This window comes from Xyrauchen texanus, chromosome 36 (assembly GCF_025860055.1).
Source record: "Xyrauchen texanus isolate HMW12.3.18 chromosome 36, RBS_HiC_50CHRs, whole genome shotgun sequence".
Lineage (NCBI taxonomy): Eukaryota > Metazoa > Chordata > Actinopteri > Cypriniformes > Catostomidae > Xyrauchen > Xyrauchen texanus.
Window position 1 is genome coordinate 4,512,702 of NC_068311.1, and position 15,403 is coordinate 4,528,104.

General features: G+C 38.0%; 1 protein-coding gene across 1 annotated transcript in view; it reads right to left on the minus strand.

Annotated features, from left to right (window-relative positions):
* The window catches only part of LOC127630188 (SR-related and CTD-associated factor 4-like), a 54,323-nt gene extending 40,090 nt beyond the window's left edge, over positions 1-14,233 (minus strand). The window contains exons 1-12 of the mRNA XM_052107661.1: positions 14,069-14,233; positions 12,170-12,253; positions 7,264-7,308; positions 7,013-7,174; positions 6,782-6,911; positions 6,313-6,470; positions 2,994-3,089; positions 2,677-2,762; positions 2,505-2,568; positions 2,230-2,373; positions 644-714; positions 315-547 (exon numbers count right to left, since the gene is read on the minus strand). Coding sequence (XP_051963621.1) covers positions 315-547; positions 644-714; positions 2,230-2,373; positions 2,505-2,568; positions 2,677-2,762; positions 2,994-3,089; positions 6,313-6,470; positions 6,782-6,911; positions 7,013-7,174; positions 7,264-7,308; positions 12,170-12,253; positions 14,069-14,104 — 1,309 coding nt within the window. The 5' untranslated portion in view covers positions 14,105-14,233. The remainder of the gene's footprint in view (positions 1-314; positions 548-643; positions 715-2,229; positions 2,374-2,504; positions 2,569-2,676; positions 2,763-2,993; positions 3,090-6,312; positions 6,471-6,781; positions 6,912-7,012; positions 7,175-7,263; positions 7,309-12,169; positions 12,254-14,068) is intronic.
* Between the last annotated feature and the right edge of the window lie 1,170 nt (positions 14,234-15,403).

The window sequence follows — 15,403 nt, forward strand, 5'->3', positions numbered from 1 at the left end:
AATCTTATGTGAAAAATAACACTATAATGATGACAACAATAAAAAAACTAAAACTAAAACTTGACAAAAAAAAATAAAAAATAGGATAAGTTTGACTAAATGTGGACTAATAAATCTTAATAAATTAAGACTAAATAGAAAAAACAGATAACAAATGAACACGTATTCAGTTGCCAGATCATTAGGAGTGTATTAATTCAAAGCCAACATTTACGTGTTCTTAATATCACTTTTTTTTATCAGTATGGTACTACCTCCGCCTCATTTTGAACCAGGAAAAACCCTGAAAACCATATGACATTTAGTGTTCTCACCGCTCAGTGTTTCCTTCTTGATGGACGGAAGTCCTTTCTGTCTGCGTTCTCGCTCTCTCTCCCTTTCTTTCTCTCTCTCATTCTCCCTCGCTCTCCTCTCCTCCGATCGTGAATGCGGTGAGAGTCTTTGCCGCTCTCTGGATCGGGACCTTGAGCGATGATGCCTCGAGCGTTGGGAGTGAGACCCGGACCGTGATCTTTGTGAACGCGATGACGATTGTCTCTGGGGAGACCTGAAGACACATGGCATTCAAAAGAGAAAAATTAAAAACTTAAATTAAAACTTTGCCTTCGGAAAACTTAAATTCAAGCACAACATTGAGACAAACCTGGATCTTGATCGTCTGTGTCTTCGATCTCTTCCATCCTGCCCTGAGATATCAATCTCAGCAGCTGAACCCTGAAACGACGAATCAAAGACAAATGAGGTCTGACTTAAATTACACATTTTGATCAACACACACACACACGCACACATGATGTCTCTGCGGTAACGCGCTTAAGCCATGTGATAAGATGCGTGGATTGACTGTCTCAGATGCGGAGGCAACTGAGATTCATCCTCCGCCACCATGAGGACTTGAGCACATTGGGAATTCCAAATTGGAGGAGAAAAGGGGATAAAAAAACAATGCACGCACGCACGCACGCACGCACGCACACACACACACATACATGCCATTCTTAAATAGATCATATTATTAATTTTCTTTCATTATAAGGTCCACTTGTAATGTTAGTAAAATTGCCAAGCAACTTTTTTTTATTCTACATAGCCACACTGTGAATATTCAGAGTAGCTTTGTATGAAGCACCGCCCACACAGAGGTCACTGCCAAACCAAGCAACCTCGTATTGGTCAACGTAAATTCGGGTGTCAAAGTTCACCAACGTTGAACCATAGAAAGTTTGTCACTACCGGAAGTACTTCAGGCGGAATTCCTGATTGCGTGGATTCCGAATAAGATGACTGCATTTCAGCCACAGAATTTCGCCATTGCAAAGGTAAATGTGACAGCGCCTTAAGAATCACACCCTTTGCATGTGAAATGAGTAAGAGCGCTTCGGTCAGCTTAAACATACACATGCACACTATGGGCCTTATTCATGAAACACGAGCAGAAATCATTTGTTTAAATCGTTTGTAAAGCCGATGTCAAACCATTTTTATTGACTTCTTGAACTGTTTGATTAAGAGTGTCATAAGACACTCAGTGTCAATTTCTTCACTGTTCCGCATAGATGTTAACAGCATTTACAAGCTAGTCTGGTGCCTTCCTTATATGGCGTTTTCATGGGTGTGGATTTTGAGAATTGTGAATGAACGTGCACATGCCCCCTATTTACAAATGTTTGGAATTCACTAACATACACATGTGTGGCAGGGTGGAGGGTGGGGCCGGGTCGTGATCCTACACACCCGGTCCCGTATTAGGCTAATCAAGCCTCCGAGAGGGATAAAGGTCGACTGCAGAGGATTGTGTGGGAGAGAGAGATCGTTTACGGACATGTCCGTCATATGTGTGTGTTTGTCTTTTGTTTAAGTTGTTAATTAAAATATTATTTACATTGTCAAGCCGGTTCTCGCCGCCTCCTTTCCATTGAACTTCGTTACAACATGTTTTACTAACAAATCTGGGGAGTACAAAGCATTTGTGAAACCGGCTGAAAGTTTTGGGGAGGTCAATTTTACGTGTAAATTCCTCCCAATTTACTTACATATTTACGAAAGTTTCATGAATGGGACCCTGTGGCCGCTTTTCGATAATCTTTTAGAACAGTCTACGGCAGGCGCCTACGACGCGCACAGATGAGGACTGTCCGTGTGTCTAGAAAATATACGAGAAATATACTTTGGCCTTTAGGCAGATATGTTTATGACTGCTAAAGTTTAAGAGATCAAGCTGTTCTGTACCTGGGGCGAATGTTTAGAGGGATGTGTGCTGCTGTCAGTATGTGTGCGAGGTGTGTTGTCTGATATCTGCTCCTGAACAGTTGCTGAGAACTCCTGAACCGCTGCTGGTATCCCATGAGATGCCAACTGGCCCTGCATCTGAGTCTGAACATGAGAAAACATTTCAATAACACACATGCATCAGTTATGATTTCTATTATTCTTGGTATGCATTTACTCTGCAAATAAGAGAAACTGTAACATGCTCAAATATATTTGTTGATACAGATATATACCTGGTTAGCTAGTTGGCTTAGAAGATGAGCTTGCAGGGCTTGCTGTAGTTCAGGGGGGAGGTTTCTACATGACACAAAACAGATGAATATTAATAATTGGTTGTCTGAATAAGTAATAATGATATTTCACTGTAAGAGAACACTGAGATATGAGAGTTTTACGGTGTCCTACATGGTAATAGGAGCAGCAGGGGGTGGCTCAGGCTTTTCCTCAACTGGTTCTGGTTCATCATCATAGTCAAATCGATCCAGCAGAGTCTATGAACCCATCAAAAGTCATATCAAAAGTCTGATAAAGGCAAGGAACTAAATAAAAGATTCTATACTGTGCTTATTCCTTTATCTCTTGGGACAAATGAACTGCCAAATAAGGCAGATCTTCCACATATTACACCAGATAAGCACACCTTATCTTAGGGAATATTGGTGATTTCTAAAAACGTTGTGAGGCATCAAGCTCAAACCTCAGGACTGTTTGAGGTGTGGTACCTTAGCTAGTGATGTCTTCTGCTCAGTGGGCGGGGCACTGGGCTGAGAAAGCCCCGCCCCACTGCTCTGGTGCAGATTCTGGAGCAGCTGCTGTAACTTAAAACAAAACAATAAATTGATATATTATTAATGAATATATGATTACATATAGCAACCAAACACAACTGTTTTCTATAAAATTGTGTTTAATGTCAAAAAGAAAATAATAAATTCTGCTTTGACATTATACCATTTAAAAATATAAATTGATCAATTGTCACACATTATACATACATTTCTGCCTATATATGGTGAAATTATTTATTTTTCACATATCCCAGCTAAGCTGGGGTCAGAGTGCAGGGTCAGCCATGATACGGCGCCCCTGGAGCGGATAGGGTTCAAGGGCCTTGCTCAAGGGCCCAACAGTTGTGTCTTGGTGGTGTTGGGGCTTGAACCCCTGACCTTCTGATCAGTAACCCAGAGCCTTAACCGCTGAGCCAACACTGCCCTTTCTCAATTAAAATGTGGTATGATAGCACAATTGTTATCTGAACATGAGAAAACATTTCAATAACACACGTGTATTAGTTATGCCTTCTATTATTTTGTTTCTGCTCTTGAAGTGACATCGCGTTAGAGCAGGCCTCGCCCATGGCTGGTGATGAACTCCACCCTATTAATATAGATCCTCCCCTGAGTGATCTACACACAGTCCACCATTATTTTCCATGCTGGAGCAGATACAGTGAGAAGAATAATGTCTCAGCTTCATAAGTGTCATAAGTGTCATTTTTATATAGGTATTTTATTTTGTTGTGTAGTCTCATGTGGTCCTGTGTTGGTCCTTTGTTGTTTTTATGTAGCACCATGGTCCTGGAGGAACGTTGTCTCGTTTTGCTGTGTACTGTACTAACTGTATATGGTTGAAACGACAATAAAAACCACTTGACTTGACTTGAAGTGTTCTGTTGTTGGCTGTAAAAGTGAACATAAGAGTCTTCATGTTTTTGAAGGAAATGTGCCCCAAAACATACAAAATGATTAATCATATCGCAATCACAATGCCAGCCTGTGCGATTATATGATGGCAAAATGCTGCAATTTTATTCAATAAATAAGTGCATGTGTGGACGTGACAGCCCATTCTCTCTGAGAGCTGTTAGCCCATTCTCTATACCGCTAATAAAAAGATGACCAGTCTATAACGATGACACGCGAGACGAGAGGAGCGCTGCAGCTTGGGTGTCTGATAGAAACGGATCACAGAATGGCAATAAAGCTTTATTTCATCCTTAATTAAGCTTCAAATAATATGGGAGCGTGCCATGTAAACAGGCACAAACTCCAAAACTGTCATTCTTTGTGCGGTCAGAGCTGCTTCAACCAGTTGTGGAAGAGACCCAATCTGAGCGAGACTGGTTAGAGAGATCAGCTGCCGGCTAATGCGCACTCTAACACTGAGACGCTCGTCTTTCACCCCCGCTGTCTGCAGCTCGCAACTTCATCATCATAAGATCATCATGATAAGATCAATCTTGTGTGAAAAATAACACAAAAATTACAACAACAATAATATATATATATATTGGTTTTGGATAAACAAGATTGAAAAATGCTTATCAATAATACTCTAATGGATAAAATGTTTACAGTGTTCAGTGACTAAAATATCAATATGACTAAATATTACTAAAATATGACTAAAATATCAACAGTTTTCATTGACTAAAATGACAAAGAAAATGCTCAGACTTTGTCAAACAAAACGACTAAAAACAATAAATAGAAATAGGATAAAGTTGATTAAATATGATAAAAACTAAAAAAGACATTTGACACAGGATTAAGAAAAAAAAAAATCAGCTGACAAAATTAACATTAGTACTCAGTTAGGAGTGTATTAATGCAAAGCCAACGTTTACGTGTTTTTAATGTCACTTTTTTGATCAGTATGGAACCACCTCCGCCTTATTTTGAGCCAGGAAAAACCCTAGTTGTATGGCGATATTTTGGCTTTAAGATAACCGACACTGAGCAGAGAGAGGCACTGTGTAAAATTAAAGTTGCTACATCACGTGGCAACACAACAAATTTATATCAGCACCTGAAACAGCACAGAGGAAAGTAGAAAAGTGAGATTTCAGAAAATGATCCACACACCGGACAAGAGATACCAGCGATAAGTAGAACTTTTTAGAAAGAGGATTTGGAAATACCAGTTGGTCATTTAAAAAAACAACAATAACAACCGTTTTAGTGGTTTGATTGAGTGAACCACACTTTTATATCCAGTTTCCTTTTCAAAAGAGTTTATACAAAGTATATGTTACATCCTGCTTAAATGTCCCCGTTTGTTTGGACAATCTTATTTTCATGAAAATGTGTATGTTCTTATTTATTGTTCTATTTTATTTAGGTGTAATATTGAGAAAATAACAAGTTTGCAGTGATGCAAAGATGTTATTATTAATTTTGTAGAAATATTATTTTAATTTGAAAACACAGTGCATTTATAGTGGTTGTTGTTGCTAGTTTGTATGTTTGAGTTGAGAAATACACATTTCACCATTATCAGTAATCTATTTGTAAATTCTCCTTGGTAATCATGCAAGTTGACTCATGATACCATTTGTTTATTATATCGTAATCGCATATCGCAAAATTAGCCTCAATAATCGCAATATGACATTTTCCCCAAATCGTGCAGCCCTAATTCATACATACATGTCTGAACTCCAGTATTTACACTGTCAGTCATATTGGTTCTGATTTGTTGTTGCTGTAGTATCAGAAACAGGAGCTGTAAAGGCACAGCCCTCATCCGGAATGGGGGCGGGGAGCAGCAGTTAATTTGCATTTAAAGAGAGACACACAAAATCAGTGTGTTTTTGATTCCACCCAAAAAGTGGCATTTATAACATTATATAATAAATTATATGTGGGGTATTTTGAGCTGAAACTTCACAGACACATTCTGGGGACACCTGAGACTTATCTTACATCTTTTAAAAAGGGGCATAATAGGTCTCTCCTTTAAAGGTGAGGTTTCTCAATTACATTTTGTTCACTTGCATTACTGTTATTTGTAAACAGCTTAGAAGTAAAAGCACCTGATTGGTTGATTCTGATGGAACATGTCAAGAAAATGTGCTGGTACTATTTTAAATTTACTGTGCACATTTTACCAAACAATTTGGGCAAATTAGCTTAAAAAAGCTGAAAGGTGAGTACAGGTTTCGTGAAAATCACCCGATGAATTAATGTAAATGGAAAACATTCATAGTTTGTCTCCATTTACTAATGCATTGCAGTATTAGTGTGTAAGGTGTGTTGCTACCTCTACACCCTGAGTGCCCTGGAGAAGCTGGGCGACAGCAGCAAAGGCCACTGGGTTCTGAATGGTGGGCTGGGCTGTTACCGTGGCAACAGCTGGTACAGGCTTTGGTACAGGCAGAGGTGCAGGATGTGGTACTGCCATCAGCACAGCTGGAGGAACTACAAACAGCCCAGTTTAACAACAGAGATCAATCTACAGATCAAAGCACTGCAGGTTGTAAGTTTGAATCCAATTTAGATACAATACAATCACAGTAACATGTAATAGGAATTTGTACAACTTAATGCAGAAAGACAATCTCAGAATTACACAGAACAAATAGATAAACCACTGAAATAAAAAACAAGAAATCAACAAACACTTTTAACATAAACCCTTTCTTTGGCATTCTCGCATTTAAACCACAGAAGATCCCAAATTTCTCATTTAACTGTGTGGATGTTTGCATGTTATCTTTATGATTATTTACCGCTCACAGTGGTTCCATTCTCTAAGACAGGAAGCACTGGAGCTGTGGCTATATCTAACAGCGGCTGTATGATGTCCATGCCAAACACCTCATTCTTCTGCCATAGATTCAACACTCGTAATATCTTCCCCTTGATTTAAACAAAGAAAACACATGATCAAAATCCATAAATGAAATTCACCGGCACAGAAACTCTTCACTGGAATTTCACTGAATGTAAGAATTCTGTACCTTGTCATCAGCAGGGCATTGATAAAGGTTCTCAAATGTTGCGTTAAAGTTTTTCAAAAACCTTGGGGCAAACACATCTTTGTCCACCCCAAACTGGTGGCGGGACTGTCTGATAATTGAGTCGACCACATAGAGACCGGCGACCTTTAGATCTGGTTTACACTAATGGAAGTAAAAATAAGAAAGTAACACTCAATCTTTACTTTCCCAAAAGAACAATTAGCAGTACAGTATTAAATTTTTTTACATACCCTCTTGATGAACTTCTCCACGATTTGAACAACATGCTTGTAAAGCTAAAAGAAAAAACAAACTCAGTCACAAAAGAAAAATATCTTTATAATGTTAACCAAAATGGCAGTGTTATGTATTTGAAAAATGGTCACTCTGAGTGCTTTGACATGTACAACAAAATACCAATAATCAGCTCAGTATATATTTAAGACTTTTCATATAAGGGCATTTCTTTAACTTCTGGAACGTTTTTATGTTCCAGGGGTTGATTTTTATTAAAGGTGCACTCAGTACTCCTAAAGACATGAATTGTAATTTTGCAATATATGTATGAAATCATGAGCACTCACATTAAAATGAAGACTCAGTATATCAGTAACCTTATAAAAGCTGTTTTATTCTACATGGAGAGGGTCCACACACGGGGGCGGCCATGTTAGAATCACATTACCAGCAGAATACTACTCGCTTAATCTCAGTTACAGTCCTGTTATTGGACACTTTCACTCACTGATTTAAGGAATCATAGTTAACTGTGAAAACGATATTGCTGCAATGGCATCTGAAACGGATAACAATTGATTTTAAATGATGCTGCATCCAAGCCGCTAGGTGTCAGTGCAAGTCCAAGACGACAAAATATAAAAGTTACTGACTGCACCTTTAAAACAAATTTCAAGCTTTTCTTTTGGATATATGAAGGTCTAATTAAAATTGAATTGGCTACTTTTTACAAAGCTATCATTTATTTTTGGTACATTCCAAATTTTCTGTACATTTTCTGTACAGATATTACTGTTTTAGCCTTGTCCCAGACCTTCAATATTTTTTTCCCCAATTTGGAATGCCCAATTCCCAATGCGCTCTAGGTCCACATGGTGGAGTAGTGAGTCACCTCAATCCAGGTGGCGAAAATTTGAATTGTATCATATGGCTTGTTGAGCATGTTACAGCAGAGACGTAGTGCGTGTGGAGACTTCACACTATTCTCCACGGCATCCACGCACAACTCACCACACGCCCCACCGAGAGCGAACCACATTATAGCCACCACGAGGAGGTTAACCCAACCGGGCCAATTGGTTGCCTAGGAAGCCTGACTGGAGTCACTCAGCACGCTCTGGATTCAAACTTGCGGCTCCAGGTGTGGTAGTCAGCGTCTTTACTTGCTGAGCTACCCAGGCCCCCCCAGACTTTCAATATTAAGTTATAATAAAACAAAATCTTTTAAAAAATACAAATGATTGCCTGTTTTAAACTATGACAATCTAAACCACACCATAATAAACAAATAAATATTTATTGTGAGAATGATTTCTATAAATTTTTTTCCAAAATGTACGACTGTCCCACAGTTGTGGCATCATTTCCACCACACCAAACAATTTTGCCCCTAAAAAAAAGCTTTTTTAAAAGTTAGTGTACTTGTTAACAAAGTCAACAAAAGTGTCAGTGAAGAGCAGGATTAAGATGAAATATGAGACAAGGGATGTTTGACGAAACAAAGAAAATTCAAGGTAAATATCATTTGCGAGTAGGGGTGTAGTGATTATACGGTTTATACTAAGAGCGATTAAAAATATCACGGTTAATTAAACCGTAAGAATTCAAAATCAACGGTTAAAAACTTTGAAGTGCTTTATTTACACATGGCAAAAATATTCGATAAATTGTATAAATATATAATAAAAAAATATATGAGTTTTTCATAAGATTTTGTAAGTCTAAACTCTTGTGCCTGTGTGGGTACTGGAGCTTTTGCTATGGTTACGGACAGTGGCTACATGGTGGTTTAATGGCCAAATGTATCAAACTAAACGTGAACTTTCAATTCATGTGAAACTGAAGCTTAAACACACAAATCCATCAAAAAAGTGACTTAAATCGGCTGTTGGGGAGCATTTAAATGAATGACTGTAGACGACGGATGTAAAACAATCAGACAGAAGTCATAAAAAAATTTATATTCTACAAATGGGACAGGATGCTCCACTAGTTGTCCAACAACACTGTTTATTTTAAGTAATTAATTAAAAGAAGCAACTTTTTGTATTGTTTAAGCATGTTGAGAGCATGTGGTGCATTGCGTGTAGTTACTATAAGTGAGTAAACCTGAATAGATTCATCTTAAATCGTCCTCATTATTCAAAGCATTGCCTGTGTATATTCACCACATTCAACAATATTTAGCCATGATCAGACTTTAAATCACCTGCTGTAGGCAATGTTCCCATTATTATTTATAGCCCAAACGTTTATTTGTGAATTGTCGTGGACTGTATTTTAATAGAGACTGATGCAGATACTTTGTGTTGGGGAACACAACAAATTGTAGAAAAAACTACATGTTGCGCAACCACAATAATCGTACATTTACATTTTTGAATCACTCCGGTTACACTGAAGTACATCACTGAGTTCGGGATGCGCATAAGCGATGTCGTGCCCTTGATGGGAGCATCTCTAATTATAAACCTCCTATTTATTTTTGTGTATTTATCAGTTTTCTTAGTATAGGGCTGCCCTTAACGTCCACATCCCCCAGAAATACGTCCACTAAGACGTTCAATTTTGATATTATATGTTTGTTTTATTGCATCAGCAATATTTTTCTCAGACTAATCTAACCATCATAAACGGTTGAAACTTAAAATATTTTATTCCCAGAAAATTTGTGTGATGTAGTTAATTTTGACCCTTTAATTAAAAACTTTGAGCAATGTGGGCAGGTTGGCTTCGTTACATTTATCGATGATTGGAAAGATTAATGTTATTAAAATGAATTGTATTCCAAAACAACTACAAGCTACAATCTCTCCCTATAGATGTTCCCCTCTCTTATTTCAAGCAATTTGATAACATGTTGCAGTCCTTCATTTGGAATGGTAAATGTCCCAGATTACATTTCAGTAAGTTACATAGCCCGAATGACAAAGGTGGGCTAGGCCTACCCAAGATTTAGTTTTATTATTATGCAATCGTTCTCAGACAATTGGCTCATTGGTCGCTTCCACCTGAGAGAGCACCTCCCTGGTTTTGTGTAGAACAGGAATTTCTTGCCCCTATTTTAGCTATAGATAAAGGTGTCCAGAGTGTTTAGTTCGGACATTTATTTAAATGTTGCCTCGAGCATATGGCTGAACCCAAAATTATGTATTAATAAGTCCCCATTCTGTTGGACAGAGAGGATTGTGAGGGGGGTTACTACACTCAGTGACCTATATAAGAGTGTTGAGATCCTTTGAAAATATGGTTCAACATTTTGGGATTCCCAGATCTCAGTTCTTTAGGTATTTATAGATGTGCCACCTGCTCTGTAATATTTTTGGGAATAGTATACACCTCCCTAAAGCAGCAGACACTCTGTGAGTGGTGATTTTTTATTTTGGAAAAGGTCATTAGGCATCAGTGAATTACTCCCTGTTAATTCAGAGTCTGGGTGATGGAGCTTCTCTCAAGAGATTATGGGAGATTTAGTTTAAGATTTACACTTGGTATTGGAGGATGGAGTGTGAGCTAGGATTCTAAAAAAAGTCAAATCTGCATCTAGAGATGCAAGGGTGTGTCTTATGCAATTCAGGATTTTACATCGATTCAATCTGACCCCCTCTAGATTGTATAGGCTTGGTCTTGAAGACACACCCACCTGTTGGCGATGCCAATCAGAATATGGAGACACAACCCATGTTGTTTGTTGGTGTGTTAAGATTCAAGATTTTTGGTTGAGGGTTGAGTTTTATGTGTGATGTATTGGGCACTCAAATTTCATTTGGCCCCAGACTCTGTATTTTAGGAGATGGGCGGTCATCAATATAGGGGATAAACACTAACACTGGTTCTAACCAGTGTCATGATCGGCAGACAAATTGTTTTAAGGGGATGGAAGTCGGCTGGAGCCCCCTCATTTCAAGAATGGTGCACAGAGATGGGGAGTGTGGCGGCTTTCGTGGAGCATCATGTAGAAGGCTGGGGAACTGGGATTTGTTTGATGGGAAATGGGGCAGATATTTGGTGTTTTTGGAGGGCTCTTGGGAAGGGGCAGTGGGGAGAGAAAATCAGCTTTAAATGTGTGATTTTTGTTGTTGTCTAGAATCATGTGTGACCACAGGGATGTTGTTGAGGGAGAGGGTGTGGTTGGGGATTGGGAGGGGTAATAGTGGGGGTTAAATGTTGATTCTGAGTGTATATGTTTTGCTTTTATTTGTTATCTATATGAATCAATAAGAAAAGAAAACAAGCAGTGAAACAATTTTATTTTCAAATATGATTTATATTTGTGTACACCAATGTCATGTAGTGTAACCAACATGTAGGTAGCAATTTTATTGTCATGTTACAAAAATCATAAAACAGAGAAGATCTACTAGATAGTAACACCGTATTACAAAAATGGAACACTACCATAGCTTGCAAAGTTGCAAAAACAATTCAAATTTGCATTGCAATAAAATTGTTGAAGATATGGTAGTGTGCCGAATGTTTTTTAATCCTTTATAATGACATTCAGAAGAATTTATATATACTGTGTATACATAAATGACAAATCTCCTGTGATGCATGTACATACATTTTTAGACATTAGTTAGTAGACAACTAAAAAAAAAAGTGTGAGAATTTTTTTAATGAGACATTACTTTATAAAATCCACAGTGCTAAAAGTGCCAGAAGTCAAAGAAACACAATTAACAAATAGAAAATTGAGTTTATGAGATTTTTAAACAATTTTTTCCTACATCCCTGAATAAAAAACACTGTTCAAGGCATTAACATGACTGTAAAGGTTGTCGGCTTATTATTATCTTTCAGAAATATCCAGAATTTATCCAAAGTCTTCCCAATTCAAAATGAAACTGACAATTCAAATAACCGTTGACAATAAAGCACAATAAGTTTCTTGGAAACAAAATGCCTCCCTTAACTTACCTTAATAGCTTTTATTCCTGCTTTGGTTACAGACATCATTTTAGCTCGAGAGATCGGGGGTGTCATGTCTATCATGGACAACATCTACAGGGAGGAAAGAGGAGCAAAGGAATGTGAACACATTTACCCCGAAAAACAGATAGTTCACAACCAAAGTGCACCAAATTCTCATCCATGATCTCGAATATTAAAATGAGAGGAAACACCTTCACTAGAAACTAGTCTGCTCATAATAATACCACAATAAAAACTGGGTTGTTTGTTCTATGAGGCTTTTAATTAACCGTGAGCTGAGATTTGTTTGTTCCCTTGTTTAGTATGCTTGTTTGATGTATTTATACTTAAGCTTGTTATTGTTTTTTTTCTCTCCTCTACTTATTGTATTGTACAGCGCATTGGTCAACAGTCCATTGATTTTAACTGTGCTTTATAAATAAATTGCATGCCTAAAAATGACTAGATCGTTTTTAAAATGAAAGTTAAATCTTTATTCATTAATAACAGCACCCACACTTTACATTTCCAAGTACTCCTTGGTGCAGACCGTAGCGCGATGACGTAGTACAGGGGTCGGCAACCTATAGCACTGGCACCAGCATTGGCACACTAGCAACGAGGAGAGAGGAGTAGACTATTTTATTTATATGACGTATTTCGCACCTGCATTCCAATCTACATCTTGATGTAATCCTTCCTCATGATCATGCAGCTTGTTTTCATGAGCTGAAAGGGAGGCTAAACAAATAGTTTAAATGTGACAGACTGCAGTATACCCAACAAACTCGTGCAGCACACGCAAGCCATTCGTGCATCACAAGCCGGCAGCGCTTCACTTTCGGTTAATCGTGCGAATAAACGCGCCCGCTTTGCTTCGGTCAGGCTGCACGGATGACAGCCTTCATTCAGTGTTTCATTTGTTTCTTTTTGCATTAAGAACAACATGTTATTTAATAACGAAAACACCACTGTTGATCCTTGAGATTTCAAACCCAGCATACAGGTACACCCTCCCAGTGTATTCAACATATAAATGAACCCTGGAAATAACGTTTTAGGATTTAAGGCTAAATAGTTGATCAGCTTGTGATGCGTGAATGGCTTTAATAGTGTTTACTCTCCCATTCAGCTCATGAAAACATGCTGCATGATCATGAGGAAGGATTACATCAAGATGTAGAGTGGAATACAGGTGCGAAATACATCTTATAAATAAAATAGCTTGCTCCACTCTCACTGTTGCTTGCGTGCTAGTGATTATCCAGCTGCATAATTTTGAAAACTGTATGACAAAATGTAAAAAGCAATTTCACATGATGCTCTGTGAAAATTCACATGCAGGATCATGATTATATCATAATCATCGGGTTTTGCACAAACTTTTATGCTAATAACGTCATTTGTAACCAAAAAAAAATAAAGAATTAAATTAGGGAAATTTTCCTCCATTACAAGAATTAATAAAATAATTTATAAAGTTGCACAAGTATCTGATCCAATAGGGGGCGCAACTGTTATTCTCTATATAACAAACAAATAGTCCAAGAGTACATAAACCACATACATAGACTATATCGTTAATTCGAGAGTTATATGACATATGAGCGCATTTTGTCCACTAATTCATAAACCAAGTCGAATTTTAATGCATCCAAGTCTGACAGCACGAACAGGTGGAGGTCACTAAACAAACAAACAAAATTCACATTAATTTCTGCACATCCTACATGTCATTCACTATGTGCGAGCTCTTATTTGAATTTAGAACGTCAAAAGGCGGCAATATGGCCAATTTCCCTTCATGAATCTCAAATATAATCACAAAACAACGATTGTTTTGGAGACACTAGCGCTCGGCTAATGCTAACAGCCTAACATGCCAATAAATCACTTGCTTCTCACCTCCCCGTTAAAGGCGTTCACCGCATCCATCTCCATGGTCTTTATTAATTCAATATACCTCTAGATGTATTCTCATGGACCAAAATAAACATGTGTAAAATGAATAATTGCGATGAGGCCGCATGAGATTCGAGACGCGTTCAGACGCGATGAGGGTGCATGCTTGCAGCGCCGCACACTGGACTGGGGAAGAACTGCAGCTGTGGACTAAACGTAACTGTGTTTAGTGCTCTGTTGTTCATTAGGGGGATGAAACCAGGGGCGGACTGGTCATAGGGAGAACCGGGACTTTTCCCAGTGGGTCGGCCGCAGGGCGGCGATAAGATGAAACGGGCTGCCCAATTTCTATGTAAAATCCAGGGCCGATTCTCTTCCAAGTCCGCCCATGGCTGAAACCATATTGTATTTGTAAGGATTATTATCATTCTGCCCTAAAACTGACAGTGCAGACCAAACCGTAAGGCCTAGAATCTTGAAACAAAACAAGTGACAGCAGAGTCCCAATATGAAAATTAATCAAAGGAATTTTGAACTTTTGATTCATCATCAAACAGTATGCCAAAACGTATGCCAAAACGTATATAGTGTGCATGCCCACTTTTACTAAAACTGTTATAACTCATGAACAGAATTATATATTATCACCAAATTGGGTACACATATGTATGGGGTCATTCTGAGGACACACACACACACACACACACACACACACACACACACACACATACACACAAATGAGTGCCTCTGCCTCCTGGTGGCGCTATTCTAATTTTTAAAAATGGCTCTATCTATGGAACCCATGGTCCGATCGACTTGAAATTTTTCATACAGTGTCTTTGTCCAAGGTGCCATCAAGGTCTAAGAAGACAGCCTTCTACAGCTCTGGAAAAAATTATCAGTTTCTCTGGATTTACTATTTATAGGTATGTTTCAGTCAAATGAACATTTCTGTTTTATTCTGTAAAGTAATTCTCCCAAATTCCAAATAAAAATATCGTCATTTAGAGCATTTATTTGCAGAAACTGGTCAAAATAAAATTAAAAAATTAAAAAGATGCAGTATTTTCAGACCTCGGATAATGCAAAGAAAACAAGTTCATATTCAACAATACTGGTGTTTTAACTTGGGAAGAGTTCAGAAATCAATATCTGATGGAATAACCCTGATTTTCAATCACAGCTTTCATGTGTCTTGGCATGCTCTCTACCAGTCTTTCACATTACTGTTGGGTGACTTTATGCAATTCCTGGAGGATCGATGATGATCTGGGGGTGATGTTCATTTTACTCAAACACATACTTATAAATAGTAAATCCAGATTTTTTTTTTCCAGA